The sequence below is a fragment of the Diceros bicornis genome, chromosome 10, assembly GCF_020826845.1.
Source record: "Diceros bicornis minor isolate mBicDic1 chromosome 10, mDicBic1.mat.cur, whole genome shotgun sequence".
NCBI classification, from domain to species: domain Eukaryota; kingdom Metazoa; phylum Chordata; class Mammalia; order Perissodactyla; family Rhinocerotidae; genus Diceros; species Diceros bicornis.
The window spans coordinates 84,675,691-84,700,832 of NC_080749.1; the positions used below are offsets into that span (position 1 = coordinate 84,675,691).

The 25,142-nt window shown below is 39.0% G+C and overlaps 1 protein-coding gene across 7 annotated transcripts in view; it reads right to left on the bottom strand.

Moving 5' to 3' along the window:
- PLEKHM3 (pleckstrin homology domain containing M3) overlaps positions 1-25,142 on the bottom strand; it is a 175,486-nt gene that overhangs the window by 20,447 nt on the left and 129,897 nt on the right. For 6 of the 7 annotated variants that reach the window (XM_058549718.1, XM_058549715.1, XM_058549716.1 and 3 more), the window contains one exon: positions 6,099-6,256. In XM_058549718.1, coding sequence (XP_058405701.1) covers positions 6,099-6,256 — 158 coding nt within the window. Of the gene's footprint in view, positions 1-4,725; positions 5,926-6,098; positions 6,257-25,142 lie in introns of those variants that run through there. The other variant, XM_058549722.1, reaches the window with a different exon arrangement.

Below are 25,142 nucleotides of genomic sequence, written 5' to 3' on the forward strand. Positions count from 1 at the left end.
AACTGTCAGCACTATCTTCTGAATGGAGAGGAGGGTGTATGGTGTAGCCAACTGGAGTCTGCCTTCGTAAGCCTGTTAAGGCAGATCCTCAGCCCCCACAGGTACCCCTCTGCCAACCTGACCCACCTGGGGATGTGCAGAGGTGGAAGCTTTGGTGTGGTCTCCTTCCCCACTCCCCCTCACAACAGCCCTTTGGCAATTTTACAAAAGAAAGGCATATCATTCCCCTACCCTAATCTAACTCTGGCTCACTGCCCTAAGTGTAAAAACTTCCAGGGTGGCAAATAAACGGATAATGCAAAATAACAGTTTTGTGGGAGGCTTCTTTAATGATAGAAGTACATGTTTTTTTCCAATTTCTGTTAGGGGGTATGCTGTAAAAAGGTTTTGAAGACTACAGGTACAGAAGAAACAGTGATGTATAACGAAAAAAGCATGGATTTTGGAGTCAGATATATTTGGGTTCAAGTTTTGACTTCATCTCTCAAGCCAAGTTAATTGCCTTCTCTGAACCTAGGTTTCCTCTTTATTAAAATGGAGGTAACAGTATTCCCTCAGAGGACTGGCATAAGAATTAAGTGAAGAAAAACGCAAATCGCTGGCACTAGTACTAGTAAATATTCGTGCCATGCCCCTACAATCCCAGCATATTCTCTATGAGTCTGCCAGAGACGGTGTTCTAAATATGAGTCTGCCAGAGATGGTATTCTAAAAATTAATACTAGGGCTATATTTCTAAATGACACATTCATGAAGCTTCCTCCTCATAACATTAATTTAATGAGGAAAAGACTGTCTGAAAGTTGACCAATGTTTGATAAATGGTCAAATCAAAATGAGCATGTTAAAACTGAGTATATTCCAATCCTGAAGTGCATAAATCAGTGCTTTAGGTTCAACACAGAACTAACATTTTTAGAAATTGTGGAGCTTCCTTCTCACCTACCACAGCATCCTTCCTCCGAATGGTACCCCTTCTTGGAGCTCCAGGCCCACCCCTCTCCCATGGCTCCACCCACACTTTCACACAACTGCCTGACGGCTTGCCTCTTTAACTAGAGACTCTCAGCTATTTGTGAGCAAGGAGCACGCTGTGTTCACAGTGTGTCTCCAGAACCCAGCCCAACGCACAAACACAGGATGCTCAGTAAATCATTATTCAAAGAATGAATAGTCCTAATGCTTGTGGAATGTTTTTTTACTGAATTGTAATTATGCTATTCAAATGATATTTGGATCTGAAAGAACATTAAATATATTTCTGAGGACACAGAGGTGCTGAATTTAGCAAGATGGTCAAGGATATGTGGTAACAAATTCACTAAATACTTCATTTCTAAGATTTTTACATATAGATTTTTAAACATGTTTTATTATAGAAAATTTCAAAAGTAGAGTGAATAGTATAATAAACCCCTGTGTACTTATCACCAGCTTCAACAAGTATCAATCTCTTTCTGCCCTCTCTCCCACCATCAGTTTATTTTGAGGCAAATCCTAGATATTATATTACTTCATCCATAAAGATTTCAGTTACACGTAGATTTTAAAATTTACCCCACTATTCAGATTTATTTCTATCACATTTATTTCTTCAGCACATCTTTATGTACATGTTTAAATCTGCAACTCTGTTTCTGATTAAAGTTTTCCTTTAATCTTTTATTAGTGTTTCTTTTTGTCCTTTCCTATAGACTCGTATAAACCACTCCCAGTGTTTCATTGGAAACTGAACAACAAGAGGAAGCTCAAGGGGTTCCTGGAAAGTAGTATCAACCTGGAATTCCAGGAAGGCTGGTCAGGGCTCCTTTGGACTCAGACATTTGTGCAAGCTTAGAGAACTTCATCTGATCAAGGCAGAAACAGGATTCGAAATAGCTACACATTCTTTTCTACTGGGTGAAGGCACCTACGAGCCCACAGACATGTTAATGTGGTCATTCTGTGACCACATTCTGTGAGAATCCAGCCCCTCTGACTACAACCATAGCTGTCTTAGAGGAGTGATTCTTTCCTCTGGCTGTGACTTAGAATTACATGGGGAGCCTCTGAAGATACAGATTCTGGGGATTAAAAAACCCCAGCCCCACAGGAGATTCTGATGTGCAGTCAGAGGGGAGCACCTCTGCTCCAGTCAAGGGATGAGTCCTTGACCAAGGGCTTTAAAAATGTATGTACAACCCAGCACCCTGATCTTGGTCTCTAATATTCTCCAATAAGAGGAACCAGAGCTCCTTAGAGAAATAGCTCCTTCTAAGATTAGGGCAAGAAATATGTAAGGTGACCCTGGAACACCTAGCAGCACCAGAAAGTAAGGAAATGCTCAGAAACAAAACCCCACACTGACTGGAGTCCGTCAAGGGCACAGGAGCCAGCTGGAAGAGCGGAACGGCCAAGGCAGAGCAGTCGGAGCAACAAAATAAAGCGGTATTGGATTACAACCCGAAGTAGAAAATAAGTATGCGTCAGTCCACACTGATATGAATGAAGAATTGAAAAAATAAATAGAGAACAAGAGACAAATCTCTCACGCAGAAGAATTTCAAACAATTCTGTACATACTTCGTTCCCAAGCGGGGCGGAGCACATCTCCCCACTCCTTACGTGTAGGCTGCACACAGTGATTCCTTCCACAGAGGGCAGCACGGAAAGGGGCTGGGGGGCAAGCAGAGTGACTTTACAGCAGAGAAACCTGACAGACATTCCAGGAGAAGTCATGCTGACTGTGTGTCTGTGGCTGTGCTATGATGTGATGAAAATGGCACTTTGACCTCCGTGCTCTTCTTCCCAAACCTGTAAAACCCATCTAATGGTAAGAAAAACATCAAGTATATCTTGATAGAGGGATTCTACAACATACTTGACCAGTACTCCTCAAAACTGTCAAGATCATAAAAACAAAGTCTGAAAAATTGTCAGAGCCAAGAGGAGCCTGGGGAGATGCAACAACTAAATGTAATGTGGTATCCTGGAACAGAAAAAGGACATTAGGAAAAACTAGGGAAATCTGAAAAAACTATGGACTTTAGCTAATAATAGTGTATCAGTATTGATTCATTAATTGTAACAGGGGAAATTGGATATGGAGTATATGGTAACTCTATACTATGTTTGTGATTTTTCTGTAAATCTAAAATTGTTGTAATAAAGTTTATTAAAACTGTTAAGCTTCAATCTTAGAGTCAACTATTCAGTTGAATGAATTGTTTTATTTTAATAGGCTTTATTTTTTAGAACAGCTTTAGATTTACAGAAAAATTGAACATAAAGTTTATATATAAATAAAAAATAGTGGATTTGTCTATTTCTCCTTGCAGTTTTTTTTTTTAAATTTTATTTATTTATTTTTTCCCCCAAAGCCCCAGTTGTTGTTGTTGTTGTTGTTGACATAGTTGTATGTCATAGCTGCACATCCTTCTAGTTGTTGTATGTGGGACGCGGCCTCAGCATGGCCGGAGAAGCGGTGCGTCGGAGTGCGCGTGGGATCGGAACCCGGGCTGCTAGCCGGGCCACCAGCAGCGGAGCGCACGGACTTAACCGCTATGCCACGGGGCCGGCCCTCTCCTTGCAGTTTTATTAGTTTTTGCCTCAGGTATTTTTGACTCTCTGTTCATACACCTTAAGGATTGTTGTTTTTCTGGAGAACTGACCCCCTTATCATTATGTAATGCCCCTCTTTATCCCTGCGTTGAAGGATTGGCATTCTTTCTTTAAATATTCAACAAAATTCACTGGCTTCTTTATGAGAAGATTTAAAAATAACTAATCCGATTTCCTTACTTGTTGTAGGTCTATTCATATTTTTATTTCTTTTTGAGCCAGTTTTGGCAATTTGTCTCTCTAGAAATTTATCCATTTCATCTAAGTTGTCTAACTTGTTGACATGAAGTTGTTTATATACCTCATATATAATTCTTTTAAATGCTGTACCCTTTTTCATTCCTGATTTTGGCAATTTGTCTTCTCTCTTAATTTCTTGGTCAGTCTAGCAAAAGAGTTGTCAATTTTGTTGATTCTTTCAAAGAACCAACTTGTGGTTTCATTGCCCTATTGTTTTTCTGTTTTCTATTTCATTGATATCTGCTCTAATCTTATTCTCTCCTTCCTTCTACTTGCTTTGGATTTAGTTTGCTCTTCGTTATCTAGTTTCTTAAGGTGGAATTTCAGGTTACTGATTTGAGACTTTCTTTTTTCTTCTTCTCTGATATAGGTGTTTATAGCTATAAATTTCACTACTTTAGCTGCATTCTATACATTTTGATATTTTGTATTTCATTTTCATTCATTCCAAAATATTTAAAAATTTCTTTTGTGATTGAGTTCTTCTTTGACCCATGAGTTTTTAGAATGTATTGTTTAATTTCCAAATATTTTGGGGCTTCTCAGATTCTTTTCTACTGGGGATCTTAATTCCATGTGTCAGAGAACATACATGGTATGGTTTCAAACTTTTTAAATTTATTGAAACTTATTTTGTGGCCCAGCAAATGATTTATTCAGTTGGAAGCATTTTTAAATTTAATTTTTTTACTAAGTGTTTTTTATTGTGATATAATTCACATACCATGAAATTCATCCTTTTAAAGTATATAATTCACTGATTTTTAGCGTATTTACAAGTCTGTGTAACCATCACCACAGTCTAATTCCAGAACATTTTCATCACCCCACAAGAAATCTGTACCCATTAGAAGCTATTATCTTTTCCCCTCCCCCAGCCCTGGCAACCACTCATCCTTCTGTCTCTATGGACTTGCCTATTTGGAACATTTCATATAAACGGAACATGAAATATATGGCCTTTTGTGTCTGGCTCTTTTCGTTCAGTAGAATGTTCCCAAGGTTCATCCATGTTGTAACATGTGTCAGTACTTTGTACCTTTTTAGGTTGAATAATATTTGATTGTATGGATAGACCACATTTTGTTTATCCATTCATCAGTTAATGGGCATTTATGTTGTTCCCACTTTTTGGCTATTATGAATACTGCTGCTATGACATTTGTGTACAAGTTTGTGTGGTGTACATTTTTAAGAGTATGTAACTCTAGGCTGGGTGCTAAGTACCTGTACTCAGGGAACTGGAAGCTAGAGTTGTGTGTGTGTGTGTCTGTCTGTGTGTCTGTGTGTGAGTGTGTATGTCTGTGTGTGTCTGTGTGTGAGTGTGCGTGTGTGTGTTTATGTGTCTGTCTTTCTGTGTGTGGGGCCAACCTAAGTTCCTGGATGTTTACAAAGAGTCTTTGGGTTTAAGAAGAGGCCAGGAAGGCTGAGTCAACTCTTAATATCGTAGCTCTCCCTACATGCTTCACTCTTCCTGGCTACGTGCCTCACCTTCTGTCCTGAACCACAGTGTAAGTGAGCCCTGCAGGGTGGGAATGAGTCATGACATTCGTGCCCAAAGAAGCCAGTGTACATACACACAGTGTATATTTCTATTATGCTTTTGGGATGAAAGGAAAAGTGATATGTATCATTTTGTGATTCAAGAAAAGCAATAGTAAAACCCCTGCTCTCAAGTTAGGGGGGAAAATCATCCATCAATCAATAGATGTGATGATGCCCAAATATTACTTTGGTTAGAAAAATAATCCCACATAAACTCCCACTTTTCTCTCCATTGGGTCCTAAAACTTTCATCGTTACACCACAGTGATCTGTGAAGAAGAGCACATGGTGAGGCAGGCAGCCGTTCTCAGTATCCTCTAGTTTTAGTCCTCAGTCCATCAGTCTTGGCCTTCTTCTGGGACTGCGACTTCCCACTGCCCTGCCCATCACTTGGCCCTGAAAGGGTTGTGAGGGTTCTTTCTCCCAATCTTCATTCTAAAAATGTATCTGAACACTCTTTGTTACCTAATAAGGCAGAGTAAAGCGATGCTTCTTTGCAACTCTGTTATCTCATTCTGGATAAAGGTAGCGAGGGAAGAGCTGGAAATAAGCACAGGAAACCAAAGGGTACAACTGTTCCCCAAGAATAAGGGAAATCTGACATTGGGAAAAAGATAGAGATACAGTACTTGACTAAAAGTTGGCCTGATCTGGCCAATACCACTGCATGGGACGTGTTCAGGTAGACTTCTCTAAGACAAGATATTCTGTACCTGCTTGTTGAAATATCCTCAAAAGGGTAGAGAATCTCGCCGTTGTTACAGATTTCACAGATGAACCCCTTCTGGCTACAGAGACTGCAGCTGTACACGTGGGAGGCGGCAAATTTAATGACCTTGCCCAAGAATGGAGCCAGCTTTCCTTCTATCACCTGCAGAAAGAGAAATGGGATGGGGAAGCAAATTCATTGAGAACAGAAGTCTTACAGATACAGGAGGACTGGAATTCCTTTCCTTTACACAACAGGAAAACCTCTAATTATAATTTCTCAGCAACTCAGAGAAAGAAAAGACATAGTATTTTTGCTCTAAAAGAACTCTGGTTTAACCCACTGGAGGCTGGAAAATGAAGATGTTGAAACTCCTTTGTATTCCTCTTTCTCTGTAGTGTGGGAAGGGGACTGAGGACCAACAAATGGGGAGCTCAGCTTTCACAGACCAGCTTCACAGCTACAGTGTGGTGGACTCGCCAGAACAGATGAAAACATGTGGGGTCACGCTAATAGAGAATTTTATGTTGCAAATTCAATAATACCTTTTCTCTGAAGAGTTAATAGGATAGATTTTCACTATCTTCCCCACGAACATCTAACAAATGTGGAAAAATAGTTTTCTTTTGTGGCTGATAAGTACAACAATATAAAGAGGTTGCAATTTGGCTGTCTGAGGGCTGTATTCATTCAGCCTGAAGATTTTTTTTTACATCTCTTAATGTTTAGAAAAATTAGCCAATTTAAGAATCGGGAGATTTCACATAACAATCCAGATTTTTGGCTTCTTTTGAAAAATCATTAGATCCAGCAAAACTAGGCCTGAGTTCTGATGTGATGATGATCCTGGTTCTGGGTAGGGGCTGCTTGCTCCGCTGAGCAGGAGCTCTCCAGCTGACAGTTGTCCCTACGAGGCCCTAGTGTCTTGAATCTCCTGCCTCCCATAAGTACCTCACCTGTTGACCTGCAAACATCCCTGAGTTTGGAACCAATGGTCAGTTGGATCCCTCCTCACCTAACCAATACTGCATGGGCTTCATACACTAACAAGATAAAATCTGCCTTTATTTATCTCTCATTAATGCATATGCATATACATGCTGATTTTGATATAAGAAAAAAACGAAGATGAAATTTAATTTGGAAATATCTGGAAATAATTGGAAATAGCTGGATACTTTTAAATGAATACATAGTTAAAATGACAATTTTACATAAAAATGACATCTGAGAGAATGTAGTAAATCGTACCTAAAGAGAAATTACAGTGCCAATGTGAGTAAATAGTAGTAACTGAATACAAAAATAAAAGAGTACAAGGAACATAATTACGTATTTTGAAAAAAATGAAGCTACACATAATATTGGAGATAAAAACTAAAGTGGTTTTTAAATAGCACAGAATAATCTCATGATGTTTTAAAAATGAATATAATAGTGGTTAACTCTAAGGAAGAGAGCAAGTTGGAGAAGCAAGTCTTTCACTTTGTATACAGTTGTTTTTTGCATTTTTTATAACAATGTATATTATTTTTGCATTAAGATGCAGAAAGTGAACAGAAAAATCAGGTTTACTATTTTTTGAGAGGATTTTTTTTCCTAATAAAGGGGGTAGAAATTATGCTGACTGACTGTTTTGAGTCAAGCAAGCACATTCCCTACCCTTTTCTCACTCACCCTCCTCTCCATCACCTTCAGGAAACCATAGATAGACCTCCTTTCATTTATGTTTTCTCAAGGACCATTAACTGATAAACCCCAGTAAAGTGTGCTCCTAATATCAACACACGATACCCATTTTATAAGAAATAACCACAACCAAATCATACACCCGACCACCAGGAAACACTCAGGTTTCCTAGGTTATTTCTAAACTGTGGTAACAAGACTGCAGCTGAGTTTGGTTTTACTTATTTTACTCACCCCTAAACAACCAAGGGTAATGACACATTTAAAGAGAGGCACTAACAAAGTAGTCCAGGATATAGGACAGTCTGGAAACCAAGTAAGTAACAGTTATTTGCGGGAACTGAGGATGAGAAGAGAAGGCCTAAGGAAGACATGAGAATCATCATCTAGGATCTAGAGAAGACTGGGCATCTTATGAATTAAGCTTTTTCTCTATCTAGAAGATTTCCTCGGGACAAAGGGTATGAACCTTTTGAAGGCTTTTGAAATATTTCACCACATTTACACAGTCAGTAATGTATATTTATTCCTATCGAGGGATTTTAATAAGCTTTTAAAAATTAATTTGGGGATTGATATCTTTATAATATTTAGTCTCCCTATCAAAGAACCTCATCTATATCTTCATTTTATTATATCTTCATTTATTATTGCTTAATAAAAATTTGTCTTTTGGGGCCAGCCCCATGGCCTAGTAGTTAAGTTCAGCGCGCTCTACTTCAGCGGCCCAGGTTCAGTTCCCAGTCGCAGACCTACACCACTTGTCAGTGGCCATGCTGTGTCGGTGACCCACATACAAAATAGAGGACTGGCACAGATGTTAGCTCAGGGCGAATCTTCCTCAAGCAAAAAGAGGAAAATTGGCAACAGATGTTAGCTCAGGGCAAATTTTCCTCAGCAAAAAAAAAAATTGTTCTTTTCATTTGTTAATATGTATTTTCGGCTGTGAGCAACTTTTCCCTCTGTAGAATATGCTTACTCTGGCTCCTGTGCCTTTACCAGGTCATTTCCTCTATCTGGAGTTTCACTTCTCTTCTTAATCCTTATTTAAATTTCGCCTAGGCTTCATGGCTCAGATCTATTCTGGCTTGATCTGGAAAGCCATCTTTGGCTACTTCAGCTGTCATGGATCTCTTGTGTTTCATCTAATTTACTTTTACATCATATAATTTATTATAGAAATTGATGCTGTTTTGTACTCTTTGAAATTATTTAACATGATTGTTTTGCTTATCCAACTGTAGACTGAACATATAAAAATGGTGATACTACCTATAAAATGGTGATTTTACATGGAGCAACCTAACAGAACATAAGCTGCTTGAAGGCAAAGATTGAGTCTCACACTTGTCCTCAATATCCCCTCTCTGCCAGGCACCTGAGTTCTTGTTGACTGACCAAGGGTGCTTTCCTGTCTTTTTCCTTGTTTGCAACAGTCACGCCTTAGGACTATCTTTTTGTCACAAACATTTTCAGTCATTCCACTGTGTGATTTAGGGAGCAGCATAGAGAGTGCATGGACTTGGTGGCAGCTCAGCTCTTCTGGGACTCTTTCCGCTTCTTTAGACTTGATTAATTGTCTACTTATGTGTCAATATAGGTTCACTGCCATGTTCCAAAGGGCTGAAGCTGCTGGAAGTTTTTCCTCTAGAAAGGTGAGGTAATATTCTATAAGTTTATTTTAGAATTTACAAACTTTTTTTTAATATTATAGAAAGGAAAACTTTATACTTATAATTTTCTAGGGGTAAAGATATATTTAGGAAGTTTAAATTTTCTCTTTGAATACAACTACTAGCAGCACTGGGAACAGAATCTAGCTATTCTGGCTTCTGATCTAAAAGCTTCATCACTACAAAAAGTAGGCTCCAAGTGTGACATCTCCTAGGGTTCTTTTTAAAAATCAGACGTATGTTTACTTTCCTATATCTCCCAGAGAGGCTGACATTACAGAGCTTTTGATACTCCCTCAGAACTTGGCTGTCCCTGGGTACTGGGAAGCAGTGGGGCAGAGTGGAAAGAGCAAGGTTGGAGATTGTCTTTCTTACTCTTTTCCTGCTTATAATTAAATTAGTCATAGGTTAATATAAGTTTATAATAATCCATCCAAAGTCACAAGGCCATCCATTCATCTTAAGCATTAGAAGCCTGGTGGTTTTAGTTAAGCAGGTGGTCATTTGGATATGTCACAAGTGATGGTGAAACAGACCTCTGAGACGAAGTTCAGTTATCCCTCCGTTTGTTTTCCCCAAAGTGCCTGTGTACGTGAACAAAATCATGACAAAGTAATTAGCAGAAAACACATTTAGCTCTTGGCCCATCTCCTCACCGCTACACTCAACCTCCTTCATCTCTTCCACACACCAAATTGCCCCATCTCCTTGAGAAAAGGCAGATGTCCAAAACAGAGCGAGTTTGTTTCTGTTTTCCATTAAACTTAATTTCTTGTACTAAGAAAGGTACTAGTCTGATTTATTTACTTGGGGAGTGTGCATATATGACTATTTCAGAGGTATTATACTGACTGGGTGTTCAAAGAATACTACCTACTTCCATTTGTAACTTAAAATTATGTGTCCTTTCATCATGGATAAGAACAAAATGCAATATCAAGATGATTTCTTCTTCCAGAATTTGCTATTTTTCATTTTTGCAGTCTCTCTACAAATTCTTCTTGCTCCATCATTTCAGGTACTTCTAGAACTCAGAGAACTGTCACATACCACTTTCCCTGATCCAGCTCGCTGGCAGATTTACCAAACATCTTACCCTTCCTGTGTGGCAGCAGCCCAAGAAAGCTGCCTGGCAGAACTTCCAGCTCAGGGATACACACATTTTTCCCTCTTCTATTCTGGTCAAGATGGTCAGCATTGGAATTTGAGGCCTAGGGCTTTCTTGCAGACTAAGACAACAGACTTTATTTGATTTACTTTCTTGCAGACCAATCAAAAATTACAATTAAGTTAAAAAATAACCTAGGGCTGCCTTCTCCAAACCACAGTTTCAGAAACAGCTGCTTATTACTCATGTGTGGCACCAGGAAATTGCAGTGTCATGTTCAAGGCCTGCAGCCCATAGAGATCTGTGGGATTGGGAAAAGGGCACAAATGATTCTTTTATGTCTGTTACCTTCACTCCTTGGCACCACCACAAAATTCAAAATCTACACGGGGAGAGGGACAGAGCACCAATAACTTGGACAAGAAAAAAGAAAGAAAAAGCTCTTTCTCAATGAATTTCTATATGCATTGGCTAATTCCTTCCCCTTGATTTGTCCAGTTACCTTCTGTCTTAGTATAAGCATTCTTCATCCACTGACTAACATCCAGAGCCTGGACAACTGTTGGGGAGACTCTGATGAAGAGGGCTGCTGCTCTTGACAAAGGGCCCTCCTCTGAAAGTCCAACCCTAAGACCCATTCTTGATAAACAAAGCCACCCGCCACTCACTCACTGGAACAAGCCGGCTCGAGGAAACGGAAGAATCAAAACTGTCACCCACTGTAAAATGATTTCAAATAGAATTTAGTTTGCATTTGCTTGGCCAGAGGACCATGAAAGTTTGCACTATTTTCTCTCTCAGAGCCATTTCTCAGCATTAACAGGTGGGTACAGTGAAGTCTCGTGACCTAGGCCAGGTAAGTCCATGGAAAGTTAAGAAAAAATAGCCTGTGGATTCTGCTCAAGTTTCAAAACCCTAACACAAAGTGAGAATATTCTGAATCTTCATTTAATTTTAAACTTTACTCCCCTTGGGGCTGGCACTGTGCCGTGGCAGTTAAGTGCGTGAGCTCCGCTGCTGGCGGCCCGGGTTCGGATCCCGGGCGTGCACCGATGCACCACTTGTCGGGCCATGCTGAGGCGGCGTCCCACATAAAGTGGAGGAAGATGGGCACAGATGTTAGCTCAGGGCCAGTCTTCCTCAGCAAAAGAGGCAGATTGGCATGGATGTTAGCTCAGGGCTGATCTTCCTCACAAAAAAAAAAAAAAAGGAAAAGAAAAACTTTACTCCCCTTAATCATAAATCCTTAAAAACGGAAAATAAAAAGCATACTACTATATTATTTTTCTTAAAAATAGAATATAAAAAGCAAATGGAAAAAAAAAAGTATAGGGGATTTTCCTATTTCAAAAAGTTTGTTAAAACTTCATTTTCCCATAATTAACCCTTGAGCTCCTTCTCATGGCTCAACGCTGGGATGTTTGTGTATAAACAGAAAACTGTCTCCTCTAATGAGCTGCTCCCACTCTCTTTATCCATCATGGAACTGTTCCAATGCAGCTGAGATTCGGCTAATCAGGCACTTCACTGAGGGTGGATTATGACGTCACAATTAGCTCCTATCTGACCCTCTCCCAAAGGTGACAGCTTTTACTTAGACTTGGGAAACGATGTAATAATTTAATTTGGCTTGATGTAATTGGGTAAGATTTACATTTTCCTTTCAAATTACATCATTTCTATAAAATTACATTTTGCTTCCTGCTGGAAACGAAATCTTAGGGAATAAAAGATAAAGGAATTTCTATTTCAATTCTCTTCAGTGGCTGAATGGCAAAGATGAACCCAAGAACACAAATTTCTTATTCAAAAAAAAAATATGGAATGGGGCCTACTTCAGACAGGTTTTCTGCACCAAGTTAAGCACCTCAAGGAGTGTGGCCTAGTCAAGCCACAACCTCAGGGAACTTCAGTGGAAGCATTTGTAAAGAGTAAGTACAATTATGTGGTCCAAATATTCTGAGCCCCAAAACAAGCCACATGGTCTAAGTACATGTGTATTATTTATGGGGAAAATAGAATAAAGTATTCTAAATTGAGACAGTTCCCAAAAATTCTCATGGTACAGTCAGCAAAATTGAACTTCTCCATTGAGTTAATTAGTTATATGCCTGAAATAAATCTGATTTAGGTCTCTACTCTTCATTTTGGTCCTAGTTCCTAGTTAGGACATTACTGAATAGTAAACAAGGCAAGGCTCTAAATGGTCTTACTAATTCAGCTTTCTTAATATATGAGAAAACTGAGGCCCAGAGAGGTGCTGTGAGCTGACCAAGATCACCCAGCTGGTTAGTGACAGACCCTGACTCTCCCTCTTAAGCACTCTTCACCACTCTAGAAAGGGCCTCTCTGAGAGCATCTGGGGTCAGAGTGTAGCCTCAAGGTTTGGTTCAGCCTGAGAAGTCTGAGATCACTGGACACCTACTGCTCCACCATGTAGAAATGGAGGATTTCTAGAACAGACTTAATCCCTGCATGGAAGCAAGATGCACAGTCTGGACTCGTCCACGTTTACACCCACCTTTGATCTGAACTGGATCTGCCTTTGCCTCATAGAAAGATTTATTGTTTAACCTATTTAGTCCTTGTATGAAAATTCTTTTAAATGGTCACATCTTGTATAATTTTCTAAATATGGAGTATGATTTTGAATAGTGTTTTATTATTGGCTGCACTATATTATTATATTATTGATGAACTGAAATTCATCAATTAAAATAACACAAAATTCTTTGACAAAAATGGACTTAACATCAACTTAACATCAACTGCAGGATATTTACCAAAACTAGAGAAGTAACTTTATTACAGGGAGAAGCAACTAAGACTGGAACAAACAAAACAAAACAAAGTAACTCCCTGTATGAGCGCATGTGGGAGGAAATAAGGCTTTTCAGAGGGAACTTGAGGAGATGCCAGTGAGACCCCGGAACAGAAAAACAACAAGACCTCATGTTTAAAGGGACAGAGAAACAGAGGAGAAATACAAGCACCATTACCTGATCATGTAAGGACAGGAGAGACAGAAAGGCAGAGAGCCAAGAAGGAAAGGAGAGGTAGGAGAAGGATGGAAGCAGAAAGAAAAAAGGTTAAAGAATAGAGAAAGGCAATTCACATGCTCACAAAGAGAAACAAAGGACAAAGCTGGCTGAGATCTGAAGGAGAGTGAGGAACCTTGGCTTCTATTCCCAGTTAGGGCCCCAGTGAGCTGTACGATCTTTTCTGTAAGTCACTAAACTTCTCCGTGCCTCAGTTTCCTCATCTACAAAATAAAGTGATTGGACGAAGTCATTCAAAACTGGATGATCAATTAGGATCCCTCTCAGTTTGAAGATTCTATGATTTTGTGATTAACTAACAGGCAAAACATCAAAAGAAGCTTGGTGAATGCCCCCAGGAATGTAGAAAGGGGATATCTGGGGAGACAGATAAAAGGTGAGTTTAACCAGACTAATTAGAAGATACCCAAGGAAATTTTCAAAAGAAGTGAAATAATGTCACCAGCTTTTTATTCCTCTGCTTGCTGAGTGCCATTCCAAGAGGGAGTTAATGCTTTTCAGGAATCGTCCCTTCACAGGTGTACAACCAGATATTGGTTTTCCTGAAGACCTCTGCAAATCCCTTCCTTTCATCAATGCATTTAATTAGTTAATGTTTAGATAGCACTTAGGGATGAAAAGCACTATATAAGTGCTCAACATTGTTATTACTTAACAGCTTTTATGAGACCAGCAATCCCCAAGATTAAATGAGAAACTAAAGTGAGTGCCTAGCTAGAAGGTTGTGATCTAACAAATTGCTGGGTCACTGACGTGAGGGAAACAAACCCTGCATATAAACTGAGATAGGTGCTCCATTAGCTTGCATGCCATTGTCTCAAGATGGTCAGTAATTTTCATTCTTTGCCTCAAGGCATCAACAAGTAGTGAACCACACTCACTACAAAGTACTGATTATTCCACACATCCTGTCTTTCAAGAACGTTATCTGCTGTTTGTGGGACATCTGTATACCCAGGACATGGATTCAAATACGTATGGGAATTTAGTATACATTGAAAGTAGGGAAAGATAAATTATTTAATAATTAATGTTGGGGCAACTGGTTAGCCATCGGGGAAAAAATAAAGCTGAATCTCTAACTCATTTCATAAAAAAAAATGTAATTACAGATAAATTGAATATTTAAATATAAAAAGAAAACCATAGAAGTATTTTTAAAACTATACAAAAGTATTAGAGAAAAATGTTAGAAAAACATTTACATGGGGTAAATATTTTATAATCTTAGAAACCATAAAAGAGTGATAAAGCTGAATATATAAAAATAAAAAATTAGTACAATACAAAATACTACTTACAAAGTCATATGACAAAAAACTGGGAGAAATATTTCCTATTTAGATGATAAAAGTGCCAATTTCTTTAATATAGCTCTTTCACATTAATAAGAAAAAGTCCAACAATATAACTTAAAGACAGGTTAATGAAATAAACAGGCAATTCACAAAAACAACAAATGGCCAATAACATATAAAAGAGATGCTCAACCTTACTTACAATGGAAAAAAATACAAAATAATAAAATAATAGTGTAAAGTTATTTTATTTATCAGACTGGCAAGGATTAAAAATATAGTTAATATAGAAAATTAACGTGGGTGTAGGAAAACAGGCACTCTCAGGACATTGAATGGAAGTATAAATGGGTTCCACCTTTTCAGAAGAGAAGTGGCAATATTATCTAACTACAAAGCATGTGTACCCTTTGACCTGGCAATCTCATGTTAATGATTTTACGCTATAGATGCATTCACACAAGTGCACAGAGAAATGTCTGAGGGTGTTCGCTGCAGTACTGGTTCTAATACAGAAAAACTGCACAGGTTAAAAATTAAGGTAACTTTCTATTACGCAGCTGATAAAAGAATGAAGTAAACCTTTATGTGTACTGAATGTGTACATATGCTCAGATATCCACAGTATACTGTTAAGTGGAAAAGGCAAGATGCAGAAAGGTAGTATAGTTTGATCCCATTTGCAAAAATTAATTAATTAATTAATTAACATTTGAAAATATGTAGAAACGTCTGGAAGAAGACAGACTGGCTTAACAAAAGCTACTTCTGCAGAATGGGATGTGGGAGAGACAAGCACAGACTTTAAAAACAGACTTTTGCAACCAACTATCAAAAAATGAAATTAAAAAAACAATCCCTATTACAATTGCATCAAAAAGAATAAAATTTAACCAAGAATAAATTTAACCAAGGAAGTGAAAGACCTGTACACTGAAAACTATACGACGTTGATGAAAGAAATTGACGAAGACACAAATAAATGGAAAGACATTCAGTGCTCATGGATTGGAAGAATTAATATTGTTAAAATGTCCACACTACCCAAAGCAATCTACAGAGTCAATGTGATCCCTATCAAAATTCCAACGGCATTTTTCATAAAAATAGAACAAACAATCCTAAAATTTGTATGGAACTACAAAAGACCCAACAGCCAAAGCAATCTTGAGAAAGAAGAAAAAAGCTGGAGACATCATGCTCCCAGATTTCAAATTATATTACAGAGGTATAATAATCAAAGCCATATGGTATTGGCATAAAAACAGACACATGGATCAATGGAACAGAATAGAGAGCCCAGAAATAAACCCACACATATATGGTCAATTAATTTATGACAAAGGAGCCAAGAATATACAATGGAGAAAGGAAAGTCTCTTCAGTAAATGGTGTTGGGAAAACTGGACAGCCACGTGCAAAAGACTGAAACTGGACCACTATCTTACACCATACACAAAAATTAACTCAAAATGGATTAAAGACCTGAATGTAAGACATGAAAGCATAAAACTCCTAGAAGAAAACATAAGCAGAAAGCTACTTGACAGTGGTTTAGTGATGATTTTTTGGATTTGATACCAAAAGCAAAGGCAACAAAAGCAAAAATAAACAGGTGGGACTATACCACACTAAAAAGCTTCCGTACAGCAAAGGAAACCATCAACAAAAAGGCAACTTACTAAATGGGAGAAAATATTTGCAAATTATATATCTGATAAGGAGTTAATATCCAAAATATATAAAGAAGTCAAACAACTCAATAGCAAAAAAACCCCAAATAATTCAGTTTAAAAATGGGCAGAGGATCTGAATAGAAATTTTCCCACAGAAGACATACAGATGGCCAACAGGTACATGAAAAGATGTTCAACATCACTAATCACCAGGCAAATATGAATCAAAACCACAATGAGATATCACTTCACACCTGTTAGAAGGGCTATTATCAAAAAAGACAAGAGATAAATGTTGGTGAGGATGTGGAGAAAAGGGAACCTTTGTGCACTGTTGGTGGGAATATAAATTGGTGCAGCCACTGTGGAACACCATATGGGGGTTCTAAAAATAATGATCCAGCAGTTCCATTTGTGGGTATTTATTTGAAGAAAACAAAAACACTAACTCGAAATAATATATACAACCCCATGTTCACTGCAGCATTATTTTCAATAGCCAAGATATGGAAATAACCTAAGCGTCCACTGATGGATGAATGGATAAAGAAGATGGAGTATATATGTATATATACAATGGAATATAATTCAGCCATAAAAAAGAGAAAACGCTTGCCATTTGCGACAACATAGATGGACCTTGAGGGCATTATGCTAAGTGAAATCAGACAAAGACAAACAAATACCATATGATCTAAACCTAAAAACAAAACAAACCAAACCAAACCCTGAGCTCATAGATACAGAGAACAGATTGGTGGTTGCCAGAGGTGGGGTGGAGTGGGTAGGGGGGTCAGGGGAGAAATGGGTGAAGGGGGTCAAAGAATACAAACTTCCAGTTATAAAATAAGTCCTGGGGATGTGATGTACAGCATGGTGATTATAGTTAATGATACTGTATTGCATATTTTAAAGTTGCTAAGAGACTAGATCTTAAAAGTTCTCATCACAAGAACAAAAATTTTGTAACTACAGTGATGGATGTTAACTAGACTTACTGTGGTGATCATTTGGCAATATACACAAATATCATTTGTTGTATCATTGTATCATTATGTTGTACACCTGAAACTAATAAATGTTATATGTCAATTATACCTGTATTTAAAAAAAGAGAAATCTATCACAGAGATTCAGACAAAGATGATAACTTCTTAAAACTAAAAGAGGGGTAGTAACAGATGAGCGGAAAGAAAAATTTTAAGAAAAATTTAGGTGGTAACATTGGAAGAACACATTGGTGATTGTGTGCATAATGTTTGTAATGCATTTTGTGTGCATAATGTTTGTACTGTATTTTGACATTTGATTGCAAACAGCTTTCAAGCCTCTGGCCTGTCTCTTCTTGTGCCCCACACCTGGGCAAGATGACAAGGAAGCCCCTTTATGCTCCTCCTTTAGCACCTGCCAGAGCTTCAAACCACACAACTCCTGGCTTCCTGTGGGACCCTCACCCAGGCCCACCCCTAACCACAATAAAAGCCCCAAGTAGCCAGCTTCTCTTGCTCTCTGCAGCCATTTTGGATCTGCTTGAGACTGCTCTGCTCATCCTAGAGACCTTAATTATATAAGTAATAAACCTTTTTGTACCTTCAAAAAAAAATTCTGTATTTTTTGATGTTTAAGTAATGAATATGAATTGCCACTTTATTATAAATGTTTAAGTTGTTAAAAAAATGACAGCTCTACAAAGCACGGCTTTAGAAATATATAAATGTAATTAGCATATGCATATATGTAAGCATTATAAAAATGTAGAAAACCTTTATTTCCTTGTCTTATATGACTGGTGTTTTCACTTGCCCCCAATAACAGGTTTATTTTCACGAAAGTTCTTAAAAATTGCCTATCAATGAACCTGCTATGACTGCATCAGATTCGATGCTTGTATCCAAGGAGACCTGTCTGCCTAATCAGAATGTTCCCTGACTTATGGGTTTTTTAGGTTTTGGAAGGTAACATTGCCCTATTCAATTAGAATGACTTATAAGATATGCAGAGTGTCAATAGCCATATCTAATACCAGGCAATTTAAGGTCAGTTTTGTGTACATAATTGTCACTGAATTCTAGATGTTTAGTCTTATCTCTTTAAATACTTAACTAGGAGCTAGTAAGCAAGCAATCAGTTAGAATGCACATTGCATTTTCTACAAATCTCACTTAAATGGTTTTTTTTTAATTTTTTTTGAAGATTTTATTTATTTTTTTCTCCCCAAAGCCCCAGTAGATAGTTGTATGTCATAGCTGCACATCCTTCCAGTTGCTGTATGTGGGACTCGGCCTCAAGATGGACGGAGAAGTGGCGCCTCAGTGCGCGCCCGGGATCTGAACCCGGGCCACCAGCATCGGAGCGCGCGCACTTAACCACCAAGCCACGTGGCCGGCCCTCACTTAAATGTTTTAAATGCCCTTTTCTAGCTCTGTTCGGCCAGGGCTTTTTCCTTCCTGCCTTATCAGAAATGACCTACCCTCACCAGCCTCATCTTCTGACTGTGATCACATGGTTGGTCCCGAAATGCCAATAGTTTTAGATTGTGTTTTGTAATCAACAGGAGGAGAAACAGTATTGGTATCAGACTTTTTTATCCATTCCCCAGATATTCAGACATTGCAATTTCATGTCACCCAGGGCACTGTGCAGGAGAAGTATGTTACCTAAAATGCACATTTTTCCACTTAGTTTGGTGTCAATCTAAGGAAAAGTCAGTGTACTGACTGACCTGCCTTAGACTTGGCCTTAAGAAAGAAATGAAAACCACGGTTTTACAACAGGAGGACATTCAAAGATAAGATTAGGTTCAAAGAGAAAAGCATTTTGAATAGAATGCCCAGCTGTGACATGTTCAGAGGTTGGGTAAAATCTAAACAGAAAAGTGTCCTAAGAAAGGAAGCCCAGTAAACAGCCAGTTTTTCAAAGGCTGAGGGCAGTGTGTGATCTGGTCCCGCACCTGACATTCTTCTCTTTGTCGCCCCATGGTCTGCCTTTCTCTGAGCTGGCGGATCTGTACCACCAGGCTCGAGGATGAGAGACAGGAAGCTCATCTAGATTCACTTGCTACTGCTCGTAGCTCTGGCACAGGGACAGCCATTGACTAGGTCAGAGTTGTGTGTGAGTTGCAGAGATTTCTGTTTTCCTTGGGCTTCCTGTCTTTCAGGAGTACGGTTAATTGAAAAAGGATTTTACTTAGCTCCTTCGTGGTCTTTTTTTTTTAAATTTTAGTGAAGAGAGCTCAGTTAATTGAAACTCCAAACAGTTGTAGAGTAGCTTACCCAAACTGGGAGAAGAGGTTTCATTGGTTATCTCTTTTATTGTATATATTTTTAATTGAGGGATGACATGTATAAGGTAAAGTACACAGATCATAAGTATACATCTCAATAGGTTTTTTTTTTTTTGATGAGGAAGAGTGGTTCCAAGCTAACATCTATGCCCATCTTCCACTATTTTTGTATGTGAATCCACTATCATGGCTTGAAGAGGGGTGTAGGTCTGCGCCTAGGATCCGAACCCGCGAACCCGGGACACCGAAGTAGAGTGCGCGAACTTAACCCCAAACCACAGGGCAGGCCCCAACTCAATAGGTTTTTAAAAATGTGTGTGAAAATACTGTTGTCCTACCTGCTCTCTTGGCCTCCAGCCCCAATCACCCCAATCTAATCTTTATGCCAACACCAGAAGGATCTTATTAAAATAGAGATTTGACTGAACAATAAAAATAATGACATCAGCTGCTGCACTACCCCCACAGCAGTGACTGACTGTTTAATACGTGCCAGTCACTGCCTTAAGCCTTTTTTTTTTTTGTGAGGAAGATTGGCCCTGAGCTAACATCCAATGCCAATCCTCCTCTTTTTGCCAAGGAAGATTGGTCTGGGCTAACATCCGTGCCCATCTTCCTCTACTTTATATGGGATGCTGCCAGAGCATGGCTTGACAAGCGGTGCATCGGTGCGCACCCGGGATTTGAACCTGCAAATCTTGGGCCGCCACAGCGGAGCACGCACACTTAACTGCTACGCCACCGAGCCGGCCCCAACTGCCTTAAGCTTTTAATTCATTATCTCCTTTAAGATAATACAAGCCAAGCACTTAGAGCATTGGCAGGCACACAGTGAGCATTAAATAAATAATAATAATAATAATTATTATTCATGAGATCCCTAAAAGGTCAGTATTTTTATCATTACCAATTTATACGTGATAAAATTGAGACTTAGAAGGCTTAAGTCATTTGCCCAAGGTCGTGTAGAGTAGGGAGCTGGACTCCCAGAGGCCAGGTGCTAACCACGAGACTTCAAGACCTCCCTAGAGCTGGGATTTCTTTCATGAAAACCCCCTGAAGCCTCTTGAGCCCCTACAGGATAAGGTCTCCCTAGCAAGCCCTACAAAGTCTTCCCACAAGCTAGGCACAGGCTGTCTTTCCACACCGGCTTCTAGTTTTCATCTACCATGCCTCCATCTCCTGTTCTCACAATGGCTGCCTACTCATCATTCCCTGAAAAAGTCTGGATCTTAATAATTACCATTTATTGCTATCATGTATGAGTTCTGCATGCTTTCTGTATTTATTTCCAATTCTTACTGCAATTTCCCAAAATAAGTAGTATCATACTCATTTTACAGATAAGTAAACTGAGATATAAAAGATTAAGGGACTTGTTTCATGGTCAGAGAGCTAATACATCAAAGCTGGAGTCTGAACTCAGGTCTGTCTGATTTCAGTGGTTAGTCCTTCCTACTCCATCACAATTCCTTCCAAGTCACATGGTCTCATACCTGGCTCAAATGTCATCTAGTTTCTAAGGCATTTTTGACTCCAGCCACTGGTTGACCTCATCTTGCTCCATGGCCTTCCACAGGTATAAACAGATCACTTGTTAAGGAGGAATGGCTCTCGCTCCATTTCTTTTCTAGGTCTTTCTAAGTGCATTCAATCTTTGCATTAAAAAAGCTGAAACAGAATATTTCTGCAATATTCCTACTGCATGCCCCAGAACCAACTATTTAAGTGACAACTTTGTCCAAACAAAATGGCAAGTCTTTGACCAGATGGGGTTATGGAGTCTAGTGGCCTGAACGCAGAGGGCAAATGGAGAAGGTGCTGCCAGTTAAATACCACATGTCCTCTAGCAGAACCTCTCAGGGATGTGATTCATGAGCTCCTGGGACATGCAGAATTCCCGATGTATGAGCTAGCCAGCTCTCCAGACACGCGGACAATGGAGGATGAATTCTGTGGACAGCTGGAAAGGCCATAGTGGGCAATTTCTGAACTGATCTTGAAAAGCATTTTATCATTGGAATAGCCAACATTATTGTTGATTATGTAGAATAAAAATACTGAAGCATTTGAACACTTGGTACATGTTCAGCTCCTTCTGTACCTCAGTCTCACAGCCTGACAGGAAGTGGCTGGCTCTGCAGCTGCCTCCCAAAGAGTTCTGGCAGCATTTGGGGGTGATCAGCCAATCATACTAGTACTTAAGATTATAAAATGTTACTTAATTCTTATTATTCTTACATAAATTTAAACTACATGTGCTTCTTTTCAAGTCCCGAGCTAAAAATTCTCATTGTTAAGAAAAAGTACAAAAATCCAACTCAGAATCAGCACAATTATTAAAATAATTTAAAAAGTAAATTGGGTTGACAAGGTGATTTCAAAGTTGATCTGGAAGAATAAAAGGGCAGGCATAAGTAAGACAATTTTGTAAAACAAGAATATGAGCATGTATTTCTGCTATCAGACATCAAAATATATCAAAATGGTATTGGCATTGGAATTGCTATTGAGGAAATAGAAGTGATTGCACAGAAACAGACCCCAGGACACACATGAAATTGGATTATGATGAATATGGAGTCAAAAGTCAGCAGGGAAAGGATGAATTACTAAAAAATGGAGCTGAAATGACTGCTTAACCATTAGAAAAAAAATCAAGCTATATTCTCACTTTATACTACAAAGAAAAATAAATCCCAGAAATTTATTGTTATTAAATGTATAAAATAAGCTATTAAAAGACAATAAAATACAAATTATTATTGATCTGATCTGAGCATGGGGAAAGGCTTTGCAGGCTGTAAAGCTACAGAAAAAATCACACAAGGGAAAAATGAACATGAACATAGACGAGGTGAAAACTTAGGTCTATCAAAAAACATCTAAAATCCAAGGGCAAACAACAAAACTACGGAAAACATCACACATAAAGTGGTGATAGCCTAACATATAAGGAACTCACATAAACTAACTGAAAAAATAGCCTGCCCCCAGATGGGAAGAAGATGTGATCAAACAATTCATAAAAAAATGAAGTAGCAATAAATATATAAAAATGTTTAGCCTCACAAATAATAAAAAATAGATATGCAAAGTCAAACAATAATGAGAAACTTTTTGTCCCTCTAAAATTACCAAAGATGGGGCCGGCCCCGTGGCTTAGTGGTTAAGTGTGCGCACTCCACTACTTGGCGGCCCGGGTTCGGATCCCGGGCGCTCTGACGCACTGCTTGTCCAGCCGTACTGAGGCAGCATCCCACATACAGCAACTAGAAAGGATGTGCAACTATGACATACAACTATCTACTAGGGCCTTGGGGAGAAAAAGGGAAAAAAAGGAGGAGGATTGGCAATAGATGTTAGCTCAGGGCCAGTCTTCCTCAGCAAAAAAGAGAAGGATTGGCATGGATGTTAGCTCAGGGCTGATCTTCCTCAAAATAAATAAATAAATAAATAAATAAAATTACCAAAGATTTGTGTTTTTTATTTTTTTATTTTTTTAAATTTTTATTTATTTATTTTTTTCCCCCAAAGCCCCAGTAGATAGTTGTATGTCATAGCTGCACATCCTTCTAGTTGCTGTATGTGGGACACGGCCTCAGCATGGCTGGACAAGCGGTGCGTCCGTGCGCGCCTGGGATCCGAACCAGGGCCGCCAGCAGCGGAGCGCGCACACTTAACCGCTAAGCCACAGGCCGGCCCCTGATTTGTGTTTTTTAAATGAAAATGGTTAACGCTCTGTGATCTGAAGGGCGAACTTACTTATACTATTGGTAGGTATAGATATGTATAGTAAATGGTATCCAGAACTTTTAACAAGTTCAAACTCTCTGACTATAGTAGTTCCTCTTCTGAATTTATCTTAAATTAGCAGAAACTAAATTATTTTGCACAAGGATGTATATCATAGTATTATTTATAATAATACAAAATTCAAAACCCCTAAATGTCCAATAAAAAAGGAAAAGTGATAGGATCTTATATACAGGAAGTCAAAAGAGCTAGTGCTTCTGAAGATTATTTAATAAGTTAAAAAAAGCAAGATAAAAATTCATATGCTGTAAAGAATGAGCCACGTTTTATACCCATACACACACAGAAAAGAACTAGCTGGACATGCATCTAATGTTAACTGTGGTGGTGGGTTAATAGCAATGATAACAACAACAGCAGCAGCAGCTAACATGGGCCAGGCCTATGAGCTCATTTAATTCTTGCACTTTCATTACAGGGAATTACCACCCTGTTTTATAGACGAGGACACTGAGCAGTGAGCTGGGACTCAAATGCAGGTCTACCAATGGCTGGGATGGGAACCTCTCTGCCATGCTGCCTGATGGCTATCTTCTCTTTAGTAACTATCTGTACTTTCCAAATTCTCTGCAATGAGTATATTTTTATAAGCAAAAAAAACACAACTTTTAAAAAAGTGAATTGGGGCCAAGAGGCTCTTGGAAGTTTTGTGTTCTGCCCCAAGGCAGCTTGTGGTACAGGTGCCTGCACCACCCCTGAGTCCTCTGACTCTTCTCCTGGGCTCAGGTTCTGTCTTCAGTCTCCCTTCCCTTTCTTGTCTCTGTCCAGTGTCAATCATGGTGTCACATGGCCCAGTGAGGTGCATGGCGGCACCATCTCAGGGCCGGCTTGGCCTCCATATCTTCTTTCCTCTGCCTCCCTCTTTTCCTTCCCTTCTGCAGACCCTTAGGCTTTCTAGCAGCCCTGGGAATAAGCCTGGTTCAAGGATCTCATTTAACGAAACAAAACAGGGCATCCTGGGGTTAACTCTGGGCTCAGCCTTTCACAGTACTAAGATTAAACTGCATTTTTCAGTGGTTCTGCCTCTTAACTCAAACCCTTTTAAAGAGAAATTTAAGGAGAGCAAAACATAGGAAGCAGTGCCAAATGCCAATAACATCCTTGAGTCGTTTGGGGCACAGGCAGCCTTGGAAACCGCCAGCCTGCTTACACAAGGGCTACTTGGGATTTTCTCTTTATTGCTTAGTGACAGGATCCTGGCTTTAGACCACAGTCAGTGTTGTTCTCTTGTTTTCCTTTCTTTCTCTCTCTCTGAAAACTGTTATAAAAGGCCTGAGTTATCACAATAAGAGTCAGCCAATCCTACAGCTCTAATCAAATGACAAAAATTGTCTTCCACTGATGTGGTTAGTTCAGGTCAGAAGGCAGATTTAGTCTATGTCTTGGTACCTGTGATACCTGCTCAACAAACCCGGTCATACTGAACCCTGCACTCTAAACTCAGGA